The sequence below is a fragment of the Arachis ipaensis genome, chromosome B5, assembly GCF_059453495.1.
Source record: "Arachis ipaensis isolate K30076 ecotype BB chromosome B5, ASM5945349v1, whole genome shotgun sequence".
Taxonomy (NCBI): domain Eukaryota; kingdom Viridiplantae; phylum Streptophyta; class Magnoliopsida; order Fabales; family Fabaceae; genus Arachis; species Arachis ipaensis.
This window is the reverse complement of record NC_142440.1, coordinates 17,011,857-17,031,172: the sequence shown is the minus strand read 5'-3', so window position 1 is coordinate 17,031,172 and position 19,316 is coordinate 17,011,857. Positions and strand designations below refer to the sequence as shown.

The window sequence follows — 19,316 nt, the reverse complement described above, 5'->3', positions numbered from 1 at the left end:
GTTTTTGAAAATACGCCGCAAAATGCAAATCTGATTGAAATATAGCGGCGGTTCGAGAAAAATCACCGCTAAATGTCGGCCTGATTGCAGCTCCAACCCCTAACCGCCGCTATATGCGTCGCATGTTGTCGTTTCGCGGCAGTTTCACACAACCGCTGCAAAATAACCGTCACTATCTTAAGGAATTGTTATAGTGGTAGATCCGCCTTTGATCTTTTCTACGAAAACCATCGTGCATTTGATTTTGCAATTTAATTACACTTCCACATTCTTTGTTCTTTGCTTGAAGATACCGACTACAAAAGCAAAAATTAAATTTCAAATATGATAAAAAAAGAAACAGTCTCGCTACGTTACCAACAACATTTCTGCCAATTTCTGCCAACTCTTATTTATAATTGTGTTTAATGAAAGTGTTTTCGTGGATGTGTCTAATAAAAATATATTTTTTATGGCTATGTTTAATAAAAGTGTCTTTATAGATATATTTTCTGAATGTGTCTTTTTATATATGTGTTTAAAATATAATAATTAATTATTGATAGTAATAAGTTGACAAATAATATATTGGTACCTGTACTTTTCCAAAAAGAAAAAGATATAGGCCCATCAAAATCAAATTACAGAAATACCAAAAGAATTGAAGAGTCACGACTCACAAGTCGCAAGTTATGACTTATGAGTTATGACACAGACGCGCGCGCATATAATAGCCCCTCTTCAAAAGGAAAGTCCGCGAACAAGCACACAAATATTTCATTTCTTCCCATTCTCATTCTGTTATACCCTTTCTTTTCAAACGCTACCTCGCTCACCATATATATAGAGCCCTCGGAGTTCGTCTCTCTCCGTACGTCATTCTTAGGGTTCTACCTTCAATGGCGTCGCAAGATTCGCTTCCGAAGACCGCCGACTCTGCGAAGCTTGCCGATGCCAGAGGAATCGAGCCTCCGCCTCATCATACTCTTCTCAGCATCTGCAAGTCTCTTGCCGCTGGTGGAATCGCAGGTGGAGTGTGAGTGTCACTTCCTTTCCACTTTATTTTTTGCTTCTTTCTTTCTTTTATATATGTTTCTGTTCTCTTTTATTGTTCTGATTCTTTTTCTTCTGATTTTGCGATATTTTTTATATTCGTAGTGATTTTGAGCTGGTTTTGGTCTCGAATTTGCTGTTTTCTTGAATTCAACTGTCGTTATTGTGCTTATGTTGCTTCTTGCTTTGAATCTTAGAGATCATGAAATCGCTTGTCGTAATCTTTTGCTAGGACTAAGCCTTACATTGAAATCTGAATTTTCTGTGCTATTTAGTGGTTTCCGAATGACTTCCGTGTTTATTGGAGAATATTCATTGTAATGAAATCTTGCTGAGCCCTTTCAGTGCATTATTTCCTTCCTTTCTGTATTTCAAGTTCGGGTCAGTAAAGTTCCATTAGAAATGCCAGAGAAAGTACTGTATTGATTATTAGAAGATAATGTACGTGAGACATACATAAGTCGCTTAATATCTAGGAAAGATAAATTCCCTTACGTATTCCTTGCTGTCAAATGCTTCTGAAATATTCCGCTTCAAGCATGTGAAAGGAATAATGAAGGGAAAACTTGATTTGCAAACTAGTTTATTTATAAAGTGGATTTACATCTTAAAGGGAACATAGTGGCTGGAAAGATCTATTGGACATGTGAATGTGTTAATATTAAAAAATAAAAATGTCAGTAAGGTTATTAGTATTTCTCATAAACATTATGAAACAGGCTAATAAATAGATATAGCGCCTTTTATTTTTTCCCCTTGACATAGATGGAGCATATTTTCAACTCATGATGCACATACATAAGATTAATTTTGATCTTGAATTATGCTAAGGGGAAACATTTAAGTATATTTAGTTATTTACTTTCTTTAATAGGTCGCGAACAGCTGTGGCTCCTTTGGAGAGATTAAAGATTCTGCTGCAGGTAGTTCGCTTTAAGATTCTTAGTTTCTTACTACTAAATTTTTGGTTGTAACCATTCTCTCCATCGCTACTTCCTCATCCCAACCGACCTTCCAAATAGATTTTTGTTGCATTTATGTAGGAATGTTGCATCTAGCATGTTCTTCAATGCTATGAGGATTATCGCTGTCTATTAAACACTGTCTAGATGTATCAACTCTTTTTCATAAAGAACAGGAGAAAGTGTGTGGATGGCCAGTGCAAGAATGTAGATAAATATGCCTTTGACTAGGGAGATTGTTCTCATTCTATACTTTTCTGATTATAGGTTAATAAAACCAAGTGTTTTTTGAAAATGCAGGTCCAAAATCGTGACAATATAAAATACAATGGAACTATTCAAGGCTTAAAATATATATGGAGAACTGAGGGTTTTAAAGGGATGTTTAAAGGAAATGGAACTAACTGTGCCCGTATTGTCCCAAATTCGGCAGTGAAGTTCTTAAGCTACGAGGAAGCATCTAGGTATGTTTTTTATCTTCCGATATTTATCCTATTTCTGTTGTCATTGTGTTAAGCCAATAGCAGTCTACCTGAAACTGTTGCTTAATATTAATGCAGGGGTATTTTGTGGCTCTACCGGCAACAAACTGGAAACGGTAAAATGAAAGCACTTCTCTTTGGATCACTCTATCATGCATCTGAACATTATTAGAACATATTGTTGTTTTGTCCATTTATAATTTTCTTAACCGAGATGCATCTATCAATGTTAGTATTACTCTTGAATCATGTGTTGCTGTCTAGCTTGTTTCTGGTATTGATGGTCATTTGCAACCCACCCACCCCCCCCCCCCCCACCAAAAAAAAAAAAAAAACCAGAAGCAACTCAGCTCAATCCTCTTATGCGTCTTGGAGCCGGCGCATGTGCTGGAATCATTGCCATGTCTGCAACTTACCCTATGGACATGGTGCGAGGTCGGCTAACTGTCCAGGTATTATTAAAAGGAATTCCTTAAAATTTTTGCTTCATTTGTAATTATTTCTAATAGTGTTATTTATGGAAGATGAGTTAGCATAGTGAATTGTTTATTTTTCTGGCTATATTTTTTTAATTTATTTTCAACAATTTTGTAGACAGAGGCATCCCCACACCAATACAGAGGAATTTTTCATGCTCTGTCAACAGTTTTCCGGGAAGAAGGCCCTCGAGCCTTGTATAAAGGATGGTTACCATCAGTCATAGGAGTTGTATGTACTATGTATACAACTCTCTTTTTATTCTTGAATTAAGTTTGTGTTAACCTTTATTGTACTACATCTTGGAACCAAAACTTTTGTTCATATCATTCTTTATGCTCTTAAAAAATTTCTCTATTTTCATCACCTTCATTAATATACTTTGTTTTGGCGCTTTGCAGATACCATATGTAGGTCTCAATTTTTCAGTGTATGAATCTTTGAAGGACTGGTTGATTCGATCCAATCCACTTGGAATAGCTAAAGACTCTGAGCTAAGTGTTATCACAAGGCTTGCATGTGGGGCAGCCGCTGGCACTGTTGGTCAGACAGTGGCTTACCCCCTTGATGTCATTCGCCGGAGAATGCAGATGGTAGGCTGGAAAGATGCTGCTTCAGTTGTTGCTGGTGATGGAAAGAGCAAAGCTGAGTACGCTGGCATGGTTGATGCATTCAGGAAAACTGTGCAGCATGAAGGATTTGGAGCATTATACAAGGGCTTAGTACCCAATTCAGTGAAGGTCGGTTGATCTCTTGGCATTGCATAACTTCCTTCTCTTATAGTCTTTAAGTCTTTGAAAAAGAAAAATTAATGTATAGTACCACTGCGTTGCCGATTGAAATTTTCTTTCGCTCGTTTCAGGTGGTCCCGTCTATAGCTATTGCTTTCGTGTCATATGAGATGGCGAAGGACATGCTCGGAGTTGAATTTCGGATATCTGACTGAGGAATTAAGTTTTCGTTGGCATTTGCCAGATGTAAAAGTGGAAGATGGTAAAATACTATTCATTCTGTAAAGTAAACTTCATGATTCTGTCTACCTACCAAGAAAAATAAAAAGTAGAGTAACGATTCGATTCCTGTCTTTTTTTTCCCGAAAAATGTCCATTTCCATTTTTGTCCTTGATTTTAGTATGACAATGCGGTTCTTTTGCAAGTTCATTTGTTAACGAAAGTTTGATAACCTGTTGAGTTGGACGATAAGTATTAACATAAAATAGATAAAGGCTGATTTGTCTTTAAATTTAAATTAATTAATAACTTATTTATTTTTTTTATTCAGATAAAATAATATTGTTTTGACATTAAATTGATCAGGAATTTATTTGTCAGAAATCTATTTATTTTTAAAAAAATATACAATATTCATTATATCAATATTTTTTTAATAAATTTTTAAATATATGATATAATAAATATAAATTAATTAATGAATTATAAAATATTTAAATTTAAAAATATTATTTATTATGATACTAAATAAATAATTTTTAATATAATTTTTAAATATATAAATAGTAAAAATTAAAATACAATTAATAAATTAATAATTTATGTAATAAGTAGAAACTAGAACACATTATTTGATGTGGCACATATAATAATAATTATAATATTTTTACTAGCTTTTGATATGCACAAATTTTGTTGAGTAATTATAAACTTAATTTGTCATTTTTTTAAACTAATCTAATAATTATATTTGCTATCTTTATTTTGAAATATATTAACAGACTATTAATACTAAATGAAATTAAACATATATTAATATTATATATTGTCATAAAGTCATCGATGAAGATTTAATAATATAAAAAATAATATAGATTTATTAAAATTTTTTGTACATTAAAAATTTAAAATTCAAGAAGAAATATTAGATGTTCTTGGTGAAATTAATTATAACTCTTACCTGATGTATTAGTTGAATAATAAGTCATTAATGAATATTTACAATAAAATTATTTTAGCATATGTGGTAAAAATTGATTAGAGATAGTAAATTCTTTTGGTTTACTCCGAAAGCACCTAATAATGACACAAAATTCAATTGATTGCATAGAATAACTAATAATTATGGAATGATGACTTATGATGAACTTCAAGTGTTGTTCGCATATATAACAATGTATAATGATATATATATATATATATATATATATATATATATAATTAGTATTAAAAATTGACTAACTCCTTTTTGTTGGAAGGTTTTAGAATGTCATAAAAGGTCCTTGAATATTCTAAAAGGTTTTTAGAAGACTTTAGAAGGTTATAGAGTATTTTAGAATAGTATGAATGTATATAGAAATATAAAGAGTAATATGAAATAATCTAGAAATATTTAAAAAAATATGGTAGGTTAGATATTTGTAACGAAGATTTTGGATACTCAATTTAGACTGTTGATTAGATTTAATCATAACTATCCATTGAAGAAGTGGATGACTATAAATAGGGAGTTGAGAGTTAGAGTTTCGGTATGAGAGTCATTTTATGACAGTTAACAAAAATTTGAGTAATAAAGTATTTTTTTCACCAAAACTTCATTTTTCTTGTATTCTTAGTTTTTTTGCTAAATATTGAGGGTTAGGCTAACTTGGTCTTAACTTAAGAGGTTAAGTAAGTCCAAGTACCGGCACGGTAGTGTTGGAATATGTCCAAGGCCGTGACAAGTTGGCACCAGAGTAAGGTTCGAGAGAGAGCACAAGTGGTTTGCAGGTATGGCTTCTAGTATAACCATGGAGTATGTTGAGTCACAAAGGAAAAGGGATGCTATTCATTTTCAATAGGAAAACAAGAAGGTGCGCTCTTCAAGTGAGCCTAGAGGTAAAGACTCTAACTTCTTAGAAGAGAGGGTTTCTATATTGGAGAATATTCTATCCTCTATGAATGAGCACTTTCAAAGGATAAAACACGACAACAGGACCCTCGATGCTCACATATTGGAAGAACTAGATGCTTTCAAAGAAAGCATGCTCCAAATATAAGAGAAGCTTGTGAATTCCTTAAAGCTATTTGAGGAAGTTCGAGTTTGGTTCGATGAGGCAAAATCTCGACCAACCATTATAAGGGAGACGACAAGAATTGATCTCCCAAAACCAAAGGAGTTTAAGGGTGTGAGGGACGCTCGAGAGGTGGAGAACTTCGTATGGTAAATTGAGAGATACTTCAAAGGCCAAGGGGTAGTCGAAGAAGCAATAAAGGTATGCACTGCATCTCTCTATCTTTCTGATAATACTACTTTATGGTAGAGGAGAAAGTGTGTAGACATAATAAAGTGTACTTATAATATAGTCACATGGAAAGATTAAAAAAAAGTTGAAAAGTTAATTCTTCTCTAAAAATATAGTCTATAAAGTAAGAAAGAAGTTGAGATAGTTGAAGCACAAGAGTACAATTAGTGGTTACATTCAGGAGTTCACTATTCTCACACCTCAAATTTCTAACTTAGCATCAGAGGATGCATTGTTCTTCTTCATTGATGGACTCCAACCTTAGGCAAAGCAAGAATTACAAAGGAGAAATGTTAAAGGATGTCGACGAGGCTATTGTGGTGGCCGAATCACTTACTGAATATCATCGGGGAGACTCTAAACCTGAGTCTTCCTCCAAACCTAGTTTCACTAAGGGTGGAAGAGACAAGAGGAAGAGTTTCTCAACCAAAAAAGAAGGGAAGTACTCTTCAAAGAAAGAAGACGAGAAAAAGAAGAAAGCTTTTGTGCCCAAAGAAAGATGCTTTGTATACAAGGGACCACACCAAATGAAGGATTGTCCCAAGCTAGGGACTCTAGTATCTATCGTCAAGGAACGAGAGGCTCAATCGCAAGTGACTGAATGTGTTGGATCTGTCCAACTCATGAATGCTGTGAAGGGCAAAGAGGAAAGCACTGCAGAAAAAAATGCTTGATGTATATCAAAGACTTTATCAATAAAAAATCTGCCATGATTATAATCGATACTGGTATTATACACAACTTCATCACGTCTGATGAAACAAAGAGGTTTGGGTTGAAGATCACAAAAAGAAAGTGGCTGGTTCAAACCCGTGAATACCAAGGGTGAACTCCTTAAGAGAGTAACAAAAGGGGTTGAGATGACTCTTAGTTCTTGGAAGGGTCATGTGGATTTCTCAGTAGCACCCATAGATGATTTCAAGATAGTCATTGGACTCGACTTGCAAAAGAAGAAAAATATAATATATATGTCATACTACCACATAACATGCGTCATGGATAAAGGGTCTCCATGCATGGTCCCTACAGTCTCTAAAGTTGGAGGACCACCGATACTCTCTGCTATGCAACTCAAGAAAATATTCAAGAAGGGAGAGATGACGTATTTGACTCTATTACAAGAGGAGTCAACATCTAAAAGAGAATATGTTCCCCCTAAAATTAACGAAGCACTTGAAGAAAATAAGGATGTGAGGCCTCCCGAATTGCTAAAGCAACTACTACCTAGGAGAAAGATGAACCACAAGATTGAATTGGAATAGGGGCGAAGCCACTTGCTTTAGCACCATACAGGATGGCACCGCCAGAACTTGAGGAGTTGAAGAAGCAACTCAAGGATCTACTATATGTTCAATTCATCCGTCCATCAAAGGTACCATATGACGCACTAGTCTTATTCCAAAAGAAGCATGATGGTTCGTTGAAACTATGCATCGACTATTAAGCACTTAACAAGATAACCATCAAGAACAAACACCATATTTCTTTGATAGCCAATTTGTTTGATCAACTTGGTAGATCCAAGTGGTTTTTAAAGCTAAATTTGAGATCAAGATATCACCAAGTGATGATTGCTGATAGTGATGAGCCTAAGACCACGTGTGTCACGAGATATTGATCGTATGAGTGGTTGGTGATGCCTTTTGACTTAACCAATGCTCATGCGATCTTCTGTATCTTAATGAACGAGATATTTTGTCCTTATCTTGATCGGTTTATAGTGGTCTACTTAGATGGCATTATTGTCTATAGCAATACCTTGGAGGAACATATAGAACACTTACGAACCGTGTTTAAGATCTTATGAGAATATAATCTATATGTGAAGAAAGAAAAGTGTTCTTTTACAAGGGACGAGGTCCATTTCTTAGGACACATCATAAAAGATGGAACTTTCTACATGGATCAAGGAAAGGTGAATGCTATAAAAAAATGGGAAATGTCAACCAAGGTATCTGAATTGAATCACTCTTTGGGTTGACTAACTACTATTGGAGGTTTATCAATAGATATTCCACTAAGGCTGCACCATTAACTAATCTTTTCAAGAAGAATCAATCTTAAAAATGGTCAAAAACTCAAAGGGTGTCAAAAGGCCTTTGATGAGTTAAAGGCTGCTATCATATAAGGACCAGTACTAACATTGCCCGACTACTCAAAGGTATTTGAAGTCCATACCGATGCTTCTAACTATGCTGTTGGAGGGGTTCTAACATCCTATTGCCTTTGAGAGTCGTAAGTTAAATAATACATAGAAGCGATACACTGTCCAAGAGAAGGAGATGACTGTAGTGATGCGTTGTTTAAGAACATGGTACCACTACTTGCTTGGTTCACATTTTATCGCAAGTTGAATGACACATAGAGGTGATACACTATCCAAGAGAAAGAGATGACTGATGTGGTGCATTGTTTAAAAACTTGGTGCCACTATTGCTTGGTTCACATTTCATCGTCAAGACAGACAATGTGGCTACTAACTACTTCTAAACTCAGAAGAAGCTTAGCCCCAAACAAGCTAGGTGGCAAGACTTCTTAGCTGAGTTTGATTTTGAATTTGAGTACAAGCCAGACAAGACTAATGTGATAGCAGATGTGCTAAGCTGCAAGGTTGAGTTGGCATAGTAAGAATCGCACTAATCCGCGACTAGCAAGTTTTCCGAAACCAAACTGAATAGAATTATGACTTTCAAAAAATGCTTGCTGAAAATCAAAGAAAAAAGGTCCATTTTCCCACGTAGTTCGTCGATCAAACCTACGATTCTCTTCTTAATAGAGAGATCTTTTTCTAGTTAGACTTCTATCAATGCAATGAAAGAACCATCCCTTCCTATTTCTTTGTCCAGTCAGATAGAAATCTATAGATATATACCCAAAAGAGCCATTCTTTACCATTTTAGAGGGTAGGGGTGAAGGGTGGAGGGTTTACATACAATCGAGGCAAAGTGGTTTATGATTGAATCTTAAGGCTGAGTTGGAAGCCATTTTCATAGTTGAAGGAGATATTGTGCATACCATTAAAGAAGGGTTGCATCATGATCCAATATCCAAAAGTTCGTGGAGTTAGCTAAAGAAGGTAAGACCAAAAGATTTTGACTATAAGATGACCTTCTCTACACCAAAGGAAGAAGACTATACGTCCCTAAGTGAAAAAATCTAAGGAGAAAGTTAGTGAAGGAATGCCACAACACTAAGTGGGCTGGTCATCAAGGGCAACGAAGGACCTTAGGACTCATTAAATCTTCCTATTATTGGCCTCAAATTAGAGATGAAGTGGAGAGCTATGTGAAGACTTGTCTTATGTGCCAACAAGATAAGAATGAAAACAATACACCAAGTGGGTTGTTGGAACCTCTACCTCTACCGGAGTGACCGTAGAAAAGTGTGTCTTTGGATTTCATCTCTGCCTTACCAAAGTTCGAAGGGTTTGGATCTATTCTTGTAATAGTGGATCAATTTTCGAGGTATGCTATCTTTATACCTGCTCCTACTAATTGTACTGCAAAGGAAGCAACACGACTATTCTTCAAGAATGTGGTGAAGTACTGGGAATTACCTAAAAGCATCATCAGTGATTGAGATCCACGCTTCACAGGACGACTATGGACATAATTGTTCAAATTGTTTGGATTGGAGCTTTACTTCTCGACAAGCTTTCATCCTCAAACTGATGGACATACAGAGAGAGTGAATACTTTACTCGAGTGTTACTTGAGGAATTTTGTAAGCGCTATTCAGAAGGATTGGACAAAACTTTTCGATATTGCCTAGTTCTCATACAATCTGCAAAAGAGTGAGCCAACAGGAAAGAGTCTGTTCGAGATTGTGACTGGACAACAGTCGCTTACACCACACTCTCTTTCTTCCTCTTACTCAGGAAAGACTCCTGGAGATTAACACATAGTCAAGTCTTGGAAAAAACAAGCAGATGTCACTCGTTCTTACCTTGACAAAGCCGCAAAGAGGATGAAGAAGTGGATAGGCAAGAAGAGGAGACATGCTAGTTATCAAGTGAGAGATAATGTAATGATTAAACTTCTTCCACAACAATTCAAAGTTTTTCTCAAGGTTCATAAGGGTTTGATCTGCAAATACAAAGGGTCATTTGAGATCATTGGGTGTGTTGAGAATGTTGCTTACAAAATACAACTCCATCCCTCTATGAAGATACATCCACTCTTCCATGTAAGTATGCTTAATCTATATCATAGAGAATGAGAGAAACCAAGCAGAGGTGACTCGAATCAAGCTCCACTCGTGGTAATTAGATCATTCGACAAAGAGATTGATGAGATCCTAGCTAATTGGATTGTACGACAAAGAAAAGTACCATCAAGTACCCAATACTTGGTCAAGTGGAAAGAACTCCCAATAACAGAGGTTAGCTGGGAAGGTCGTGAAGATCTATGGCAATTTCAAGAACACCCAGAGCGCTATCATGAACAGAACGCGACAAGGATATCTGCACAATAGGTGTGAAAGAATGTCACGGTAAATTTTAGGTTAGATTTAACGGTGTTTGTATAGTTTTCTGGAATATTTGAGAATGCTCTAAATAGTTCCGAAACATTGTAGAATGTCCTAGAATGTCTCGGAATACCCTAAAAGGTTCTAGAAGACTCTGAAAAGTCATAGAGTATTCTAGAAGAATGTGAATGTATATAGAAGTATGAATAGTAGTATGGAATAATCTAAAAATATTTAGAAAAATATGGTAGGTTAAATATTTATAATGAAGATTATGGACACTTGATCTAGATTGATGATTAGATATAATCATAACTATCCATTGAGGAGGTGGATGGTTATAAATAGGGGGTTAAGAGTTAGAGTTTGGGTATATGAGTCATTTTGTAACAAATATTTGAGTAATAAAGTGTTATTTCCACTAAAGCTTCATTTCTCTTATGTTCTTTTGTGTTCTTAGCTTTCTTGTTAAATATTAAATGTTAAGCTGACTTACTCTTATCTTAAAAGGTCAAATAAGTTTAAGTGCCAATATAGTAGTATTAGAGTGTATCTAAGACCGTGATAATGTGCTAATCAATAACATTTAATGTTAATCCTTATGGTTTCTTATCTTGTAATTTTGAAAATTCTTTTGAGTAGGTTTTGAGTGTTTTTACATAAAAAAAATAATAAAAAAGGAAAAATAGATTGAAGTTAATATATTTCATTATTTTGATATTAAAAATATATTTATTTAATGTCTAATAATGTATCAATTACTATTATATATAATTATTACAAAAGAGTGGTAGAGATTCCAAATTCTAATTATAATTTCATAATATTATTAAATTAACTATTATTTAGTTTTTATTTTTAAATTTGAATAATTTGTTAATTAGTTTATATTTATTATACCATATATTTAATAATTTATTAAAAAAATATTAATATATATTATAACAATAAAAAAATTTGAAAATAAAATAGTATAATTTCTTTTAAAATAAATAAATCTCTGCAAATGGACTTTTGACCAATTTGACATCAAAATTATGGTATTTTATTTAAATGAATAAAAATAAATAGGCAGTTATAAGATACAGATTTATTCGTACAGATTTAAGGAGGTGTTGACAAATGGCAAAGATGATGGTGTTATGGGACAGGCTTGGCAGGGCTTTATAACATTGTCTGCCTTGGCCGATGAAGGTGGAGCCGGATAATGGAAGCTGGAGCCGATGTAACAAATCTGAAAGTGGATTTAGTCAGTGGGCTTGCCTTTGCTTTAGTTGTTAGTTTTTGGCTGAGCCTTTGCTTTAGTTGTTTGTTTTTGGCCATGAGTGAGCTGGGCCTTTGCTTTAGTTTTTAGTTTTTGGCCATGAGTGGACTAGAAACAAAATGACATAAGAAGATAGCCCCATACTTCACGCTAGGCACAGCAACCATCAGCACCGAATAAAAGTGCGGGGTATACCAGCAACGTCAGGTGAATTCGGTAGTTAGTATTGACTCCATGGTTGAAGTAGCAGCAGTGGACGAGCGGAAGTAAATCGGTGGACAAACCAAGGAATCATTAAGGGACCGGCCATAGACCTCGTCAACACCGGGTCTACGACTGTGGGGGGCCAAGTCAACCTCATAAAGGGCTTGACTCCACACGTGATGATGAATCGGAGGGTCGCGCTGCGAGTGTTGAATTGCGGCAGCCGTGGGGACAAACCACCTTGGTGCAATGCGTTGTCTTCAAAAACCAGCCTATTTCATACCTGCACCGATCCGGGAAGTAGCGCCGCACTAGTTTCCGCCCGCGCCCGCAACGATAGCATCTCACGCCAGCCGCAGTCAGCACCGGATACGAGAGGAACCAGCAACCTACACTGGAGTTGGTTTCAAGCCTTTGACCTCTGCCGCGGCAACACCTTCAGCGGCTGTCTCCCTGGCTCTCGAACCTAGGACATCAATTTTGGGCATAACATCTTCGTCAGTGCTTCGCCCTCCTTTGATGCATCAGGGTATGCGACTGGGGTTTTTTTCTCCCTTCCATTCACAAAGAAAAAAACAAAACCCATCTTCTTTAGATACCTAAATATTTTTTTTGGCATAGCCCACCTTAATAAGTCTACCAACAGACAGTCCAACCAAAAAATTTTGGCTAATGGCTCAGCCAACCCTAACATCAACTAATAGACAAGCCTGCAACAGCAGAGCAACATATCGATCTCATGAATTTGGATAAAAAATCTGTAAATATGTACCAATTTCAATCTGTACCATAGAATGACCCTAAATAAATAAGACTCCAACCAATTTGGGTTGGTTCATATCCATTTTATGTTAGCACTTAATAGTCATTATTAACGTGACACGTCAGCTACTTTCTTTAACCGATGACAGTAGTACGGGACAGAGGGCCGCGTTATCTGATAGAAATCAGGAACAAGGGTCGAAGTAGAACTTTTTTTGGTCAATAATCGCATATGAAAAATGGATAGGACAGATTAGTACTTTACTCTAAAAATAAATAAACTCAAGATTCAATCGCGGTAAATCAGCTGTGCATCAATCAACAACTCATCATCCATTTCTTAACTCTTCGTTGCATTGTCTTGAATAGTTGAATTATTAATTTATTATCGTTCATCTGTGATGAATTGCATGCAGTCATGCATATCTGAACTGTACAATTTCATTTTCGAGTAAATACTAACTTTGTGGTAGAGGAGCCATAATGCAATTGTCTTATTTTCGTTTAATTAGCCTAAATAATTCTATACAAATGACTCAAAATTTTAAAGAAAATAAAAACATTTTCGGAAAAAAAAAAAAAAGAAGGTAGCTTGTGCTACGTTAATTGTTTCAGAAGTAACAAGCTCCCTTTTTAAATTGTCCTTATTTTTTCAACTAACGATGAAAAGCATTCTCTTAAACGAGGCTATAAGTACGTAATCACAATCAAATTGTTTACTAGCTTTTCAAATGATTAAATTAGTCTTAGTTTTAAACCAATCTTTAAATTGGTCAAATTAATCTCAACTTTAAATCGTCAGTTGATGCGAGCAAATTATTAGGCAGGTTGTCATAGCATAAAAATTATTTCAATTAATTTGGTTCCTTTTTAACTAAATTTTAGGTACAATTTGGATCAATTAAAAATTAAAAGACTAAATGTTGGTTTGGATTAACCTTTTTGAGTGAAGAAAGTGTTTTTTTAAAAAAAACTAAGAAATTTTATTTAATTTAAAATCTATTTAAATGTCTTTTAAAAAAAATATTTTTATTAAAAAAATTTATTTATTTTTTCTAAAAACTAACACCACCTTATTTTAAAAAAAACAAAACAAAACACGTTTTTAATATTAAAAACTCTTTATAAAAAATTATCTAAATATAAAATAATTTTTGTCTAACAAAAAATTTTTTTTTAAAAATAAAAAAAATACTTTTTTTAAAAATCACTCCGACCTTAAATTGAATCGAAAGTCAAATTTCAAGACATCTTAAATATTAACTCGTTAATAAAAATTGCTCTCAACAATAAAGACTAAACAAGTCTACGAGAACAAATTACTTTATTCAAAAAAATCTTGATGAATAAGAGACACTTGCCTACTGGGATTTTATTAATTGATTTCATGATTTTTTTTAACATAAAGTCTAAAAAATATTTTTTTATTTTTAATTTTTATAATTTTTTTCAAAAATATTCTTGTCATTTAATTTCATTCGATTTTGTTCCTAACAAAATTACTCTTGGATATTAATTTTATTTAAAATATTTGGAATAAAATTGAAAACACGCAAGAATAACTTTGACACAAATATAAAACATTAAGAATAAATTTAAATGAATAAAAAAGTTAAAGACAAAATCAAATGAAATTAAATATTAAAAATATTTTTGAAAAAAAATCTAAAATATTAAGAATAAAAATCATACTTTATCAAAAAATAAATTTAAAAAATCATAATAAGTATATACTAAAATTAACTACTAATGTAAAATACACATTAAAATATAAAATATATATTAAAAATAAATTAAATTTAATATGTTTAAAAAGATAAATGGTTAGTGCCTAATTTTAATTTACAAATAGAATTTTTTATTAAAAAAAATCAGGGCAATGGTTTAACGGGATTTCGATTTATATATAGAAAATTGGCCACCATGCTTTTGAATAGTACGGACTGCGGAGGCAATGAAAGAGGGAGAAAACGAGAACACCAACTTTCTACACGGTGACTCATTCTACAAACGGATCACAAATATTTGGGGGAATAACGAACTGATTAAAGTTCAAATATTGGTATATAACATAAATCTGGCATTGGTTTGTAAAAGAATTACCTGGATTTATTATATTGCTCTCTAGCCTCTGCGAGTCCTTGATACAACGTCCATGAGAGTCTTATAACGACTGCGATGATAATCGATTCCCAGACACAGCTGCCTAATGGCCTCCCTCTTCTCCTCAGCCAACTGCAACATACCTTGGTCTTTCTCTTTCACCAATTTTTGTAGCTCTCCAATAGTGTTCTCAAGTTGAACTACATTTGTCCTTAGATTCTTCTTCGCTAGTTCCTCCTCTCTTGCCTTTTCATCTAACTTCTTCACCATCTGCCTCAAATCCAACTCCTGCTTCTTTTTATCCTGTAGTTGCTCCTCCAAATGGTTTATTTTCTCCTTCAGTTGCACTTTTTCCTTGTTCATCTCCCTGACATAGTTCCTTGCAATGTGAAGCTCATGTGACATGTTTGAGATATAGTTCTCATAATTTTTACACTCATCCTCAAATTTCCACACAATATTTTCGGTTCCAGTCATCACACTGTTCACACTTTCTTTAATGCCAAACACAATTTCCTGATAAGCATCCTCCTGAATAGCAATAGTTGCTGACAATTTGGCAATCCTCTCTTCAAGTGATCTCTGATCGTTATGGAACTTCTCTTCTGCTTTCCTGAAGCCCTCCTCTTTCTCACTTAGCAATTGATCAGCAACCCGGAGCTTTTGGTTTGACATACGAAGCTTAACCTCAAGGATGCTAATATTCTCATGTAAAGTATTAATTTCATCTCCTTTCTCTTCAAGGTCTCTTTTCAAGTCTTCTGTTGTTTGTTCCAAATCTGCTATCATCTGGTCCTTTGAGCCAATGTCTTCATGAAATTCTTCTGTCATTACTTGGATCTTCTTCTCTGCAGCTTCTAGTTTCGCCTTGCATTCCTTATACCAATTATCTACTTGCATATACTCTTCATTTAACTTCTCATATGCATCTTCTCGTTCTTCCAATGCTCTGTTAAGATCCAAAGCTTTGGTTGCAAACCCATTTCTCTCATCCTCTAACATTAAAAAACTTTTTGCAGCTCTTTCACAGTGGAGTATCATTTCTTCTTTCTCTTTCTGCAACAATAGTAAGTCTCTTTGCAGGTTGTCAACTTGGGTAGTGAGCACCATCATTTGTGCTGTAGCTTTGTTCATCTCTTCCTCAGTTTCAGTTTTCTGAGCATGTAGTTTACCCATTTCGGCCAGCAGATTGTTTATTTGAGATGATAAATTTGCTATTTTAGAAGACGACTCATTCTCAGTACTTTCAAGTTTCTTCATTAGATCCTGTTTCTCTTCACTTGTCATTGTCAACTTCTGATTTAATTCCGCAACTTCCCTCTGTGCTGTTTGAAGTTCTTGCTTCATGCCATTAATTGTCTTTTGAAATTCATTTTCCAGTTGTCCATTTTTGCTGTCTTTGTCCATTGAAGAATAATCAGAATCCGAGTCTGAGCTGGAAGAAAAACTCTCCTTTCCTTTCTTGCCAATGATCTTTTTCCTCAACTCATCTGTTAGATTATCATACTTTGCATAGAGTGATTGGTATTGAATGTGGAAATCCTCTATCAATTTAACAAGTGATTCCTTCTTAGAAAGTTCTAATGGAGCATCATCCTCTTCAAGATGTTCATCTTTAATAAGTTTCAATATTCTTTTCACCTTGTCTTGAATTTCTGTAAAAAAAATAAGGAAAACACCAAATCATCAGTCATATTATCAATTTATCATCATAAGGTGATATACAAATAATAAATTGGTCATCAGTATATTCCATGTTGTTTTGTTGCACATGTCATGGCTAATCTTGCTAAAGACTTTACCTCCTTTAGCTCCTTTCAGCTGCGCTTCCTTTTCAGGGTCGATGTAGCTTTTAAATAAAGATTTCATAGAATCTCTCAACCGATGTTTCACCATCTTCTCCGCAGATCTTCAACTTTCTTAGCAGCTCGTCAAGACAATCTGTTCTCCATGTTAAGTTTTTAACCCAGCATGTTAGGAGCTTAAATATTTAGTGCTGCTGTTTTACATTTGAGCACTGCAAAGCTTTAAATATTTATATATTTTGTATAAAATTTAGCATGCAATAGCTTCCTATAACACTAGCCAACTTCGGACTAGCAGCTAATAATTACAATCAAGCGCTACGTCAACATTGATGAGAATTTCCTTGTGACTCGAAACATGATAAGCAGCCATCAATTTCTTAGGTATTTGTCCTTCTAATCGATAATTACATGAAAGAGGAAAAAAAAAATCAGAGAACATTATGCCATGGAGATCAATGTATGAGACACGCACCGCATTCACTACTCAAAGAGTTCGAATTTGAATTTCTAATAGAGTAGTTATCTTAATCAGTAACTTAGAAGTTAACATTACTCGCCAATAAAATCCGATGGCGTACCTTGGGTATTCTTTTCCTTTCTCTTCCACTATTTTCTCTCAGTTTTTGGTTATGCTCTAAAAGCAAAATCGCGGCGAAACCTACAGATAGAGGAGGAAACTAATATTAACAAGTAACAACACAAAAATCGAAGAGCATATATATAGCCTACAAGCTACCGGTGACAATGAAATTACTAAATCCACTGAAATTGAATACATGCACTAGTTTTCTTTTTATTGAAACATATCTCAGCAAATTTACTGAAACCAACTGTTAATCCTTCACAAATCGTCATCATGGAAAATTAATAGCAGAAAAAGATAATTTAGATAAATAATCAATAAATCAACATGAGATGAGCTTCAAAACAGAACTAACAGAGGTCGAGACGAGATAAAGAAATCAAAGCACGCATGAGTTCAGCTTCAAGGTAAACAAAACTCGATCTGATTGAAATACGAGAGTATGTAAAAGCCTCTTTCGTCGGAAGATCAAAAGTCAAAGCAAAGCGGACGAGAATTGAAATAAAAATAATCTGAAATAAAACAGAATCGGTAGAAACGAAGGTGTTGGTTACCTGGAGCTGGAAGTAGATGATGAACTTCGAGAAAATCGAAAAGAAGAGAGAAGAATTTAGTGTGAGGGAGAGAGTGTGAGCGGTGAGCCAGTGAAGTGAGAAAGAACTGCCTGTATAATTAAGATTTGAAAAAGAAATTGAAAATTGAAACCGGTTTTTGTTTGATTGGAGGGCTCCAAAGTCCAAAAGACGCCAGCATTTTGTAGTATCTCGAAATTTTCATAAATGGAACTTTTTGACAGCTTTTCACGTGTTCGTCCATTCTGCTTGCGTACCATGGTGAATTATTTATTACCATAATGCCACTGTGGCCTTAGTTTCTGCCGCGTAACTTCGCGTAGTGACTGCCGTTATACCCGTGTGCCTACCGTCTCTAGCTAACAAGTTACTGTCACACAGGCACATCAGAACCCCGTTTCAAATTCCACACCGGTTGCTTAACCGTGTAGACAAAATAAAGTTTGTGAAAAGATTGCTGTGGCTCATATAAGGAAATTATTATTTGTACGAAGAAGCAGTAAAATTCTTCTTTCCTTGGGAAAAAAATTCAACAACATTGACTATGGGTGTTGCAAATGCTATCAATTGTATCTACGGGTGTATGCAGGTTGGATCGGATATGACTGAAAATTCGATTTGATCCGCACAATTTTTATCGGATCGGATCGGATATGATATCCGTATTTTTTAGTGTCAGATCCGATCCGATCCGATTCGACCTGTAAATTTGCGGATCAGATCGGATATCGGTCTACCCGCATAATTGAATATTTTCTTTCTAATCATATTTCTATGTAAAAAAAATTCAATAAAAATTTTTCTTTCACACTTTTAAACCTATTTATTTTTAAAATATTTTTAATCAATTTTTTTCTAAATAACAAAAATAAAATAAAATAATATATGAATAATAACTACTAACTAAAACATAAACAAGTAAATATTATATATATTTACTTTTTTTAATTAGTATTGTGCAGATTCGCAGATCGGATACGTGGATGTAGAGCTGATATTCGCGATCCGATCCGATCATATATCCGCAATTTTCGGATTGGATCGTTCCGTAATTCTCAAATCGGATGCGAATATTTACACAAACCCGATCCATGAACACCCCTAATTATATCATGTAGAAGTTTTAAAAAAATTATAAAACAATTAAGAACCATGCATGCAAGCTAAGATAAAGTTATAATTTTGACTTAGTCAAAATTGTCAAGTTACGGTTATTATTTATTTAGCTTGTCAAAATATTAAATATATAAGTACAACTCAACTTTAAGTGGAATAAAATAAAAGAAAAAAAAAAAAAACATAAAAATATGTAATTGAAATTTTTGACAAAAATCAAAACAAGAATAAATACAAATGCATAAGAA

General features: G+C 34.3%; 2 protein-coding genes across 9 annotated transcripts; one reads left to right on the top strand and one right to left on the bottom strand.

Moving 5' to 3' along the window:
- The first annotated feature begins 743 nt into the window (after nt 1–743).
- LOC107641725 (mitochondrial adenine nucleotide transporter ADNT1-like) lies at nt 744–4,037 on the top strand. Of its 3 annotated transcripts, none has more exons than XM_088488027.1 (8): nt 744–1,015; nt 1,907–1,955; nt 2,295–2,458; nt 2,555–2,592; nt 2,819–2,928; nt 3,071–3,184; nt 3,355–3,693; nt 3,816–4,037. In XM_088488027.1, the coding sequence occupies exons 1-8, from the start codon at nt 879–881 to the stop codon at nt 3,897–3,899; spliced, it is 1,035 nt and encodes a 344-aa protein (XP_088344153.1). In that variant the 5' UTR covers nt 744–878; the 3' UTR covers nt 3,900–4,037. The 3 variants fall into 3 exon arrangements, with proteins under 3 accessions (XP_088344153.1, XP_088344152.1, XP_088344154.1); XM_088488026.1 differs by having other exon boundaries at nt 748–1,015; nt 2,816–2,928; nt 3,816–4,029; XM_088488028.1 differs by lacking the exon at nt 1,907–1,955 and having other exon boundaries at nt 885–1,015; nt 2,816–2,928; nt 3,816–4,029.
- On the bottom strand, nt 3,897–18,196 carry LOC107643113 (myosin heavy chain-like protein). 6 transcript variants are annotated; one of them, XM_088488024.1, is made up of 5 exons: nt 17,935–18,196; nt 17,376–17,455; nt 16,792–16,930; nt 14,990–16,644; nt 3,897–4,137 (listed from the first exon to the last, which is right to left on the bottom strand). In XM_088488024.1, the coding sequence occupies exons 3-4, from the start codon at nt 16,883–16,885 to the stop codon at nt 15,011–15,013; spliced, it is 1,728 nt and encodes a 575-aa protein (XP_088344150.1). In that variant the 5' UTR covers nt 16,886–16,930; nt 17,376–17,455; nt 17,935–18,196; the 3' UTR covers nt 3,897–4,137; nt 14,990–15,010. The 6 variants fall into 6 exon arrangements, with proteins under 6 accessions (XP_088344150.1, XP_088344147.1, XP_088344148.1 ...); XM_088488021.1 differs by lacking the exon at nt 3,897–4,137 and adding an exon at nt 11,679–12,834; XM_088488022.1 differs by lacking the exon at nt 3,897–4,137 and adding an exon at nt 11,679–12,723.
- Between the last annotated feature and the right edge of the window lie 1,120 nt (nt 18,197–19,316).

Excerpts from the sequence above, each read along its gene's own strand:
- LOC107643113 (XM_088488024.1), bottom strand. The coding sequence starts at position 16,885 with ATGGTGAAACATCGGTTGAGAGATTCTATGAAATCTTTATTTAAAAGC. Across the intron at positions 16,645-16,791 it reads GCTGAAAGGAGCTAAAGGAG|AAATTCAAGACAAGGTGAAA; the intron begins GTAAAGTCTTTA and ends TTTTTTTTACAG.
- LOC107641725 (XM_088488026.1), top strand. The coding sequence starts at position 879 with ATGGCGTCGCAAGATTCGCTTCCGAAGACCGCCGACTCTGCGAAGCTT. Across the intron at positions 1,956-2,294 it reads GATTAAAGATTCTGCTGCAG|GTCCAAAATCGTGACAATAT; the intron begins GTAGTTCGCTTT and ends TTGAAAATGCAG. Across the intron at positions 3,694-3,815 it reads TAGTACCCAATTCAGTGAAG|GTGGTCCCGTCTATAGCTAT; the intron begins GTCGGTTGATCT and ends CGCTCGTTTCAG.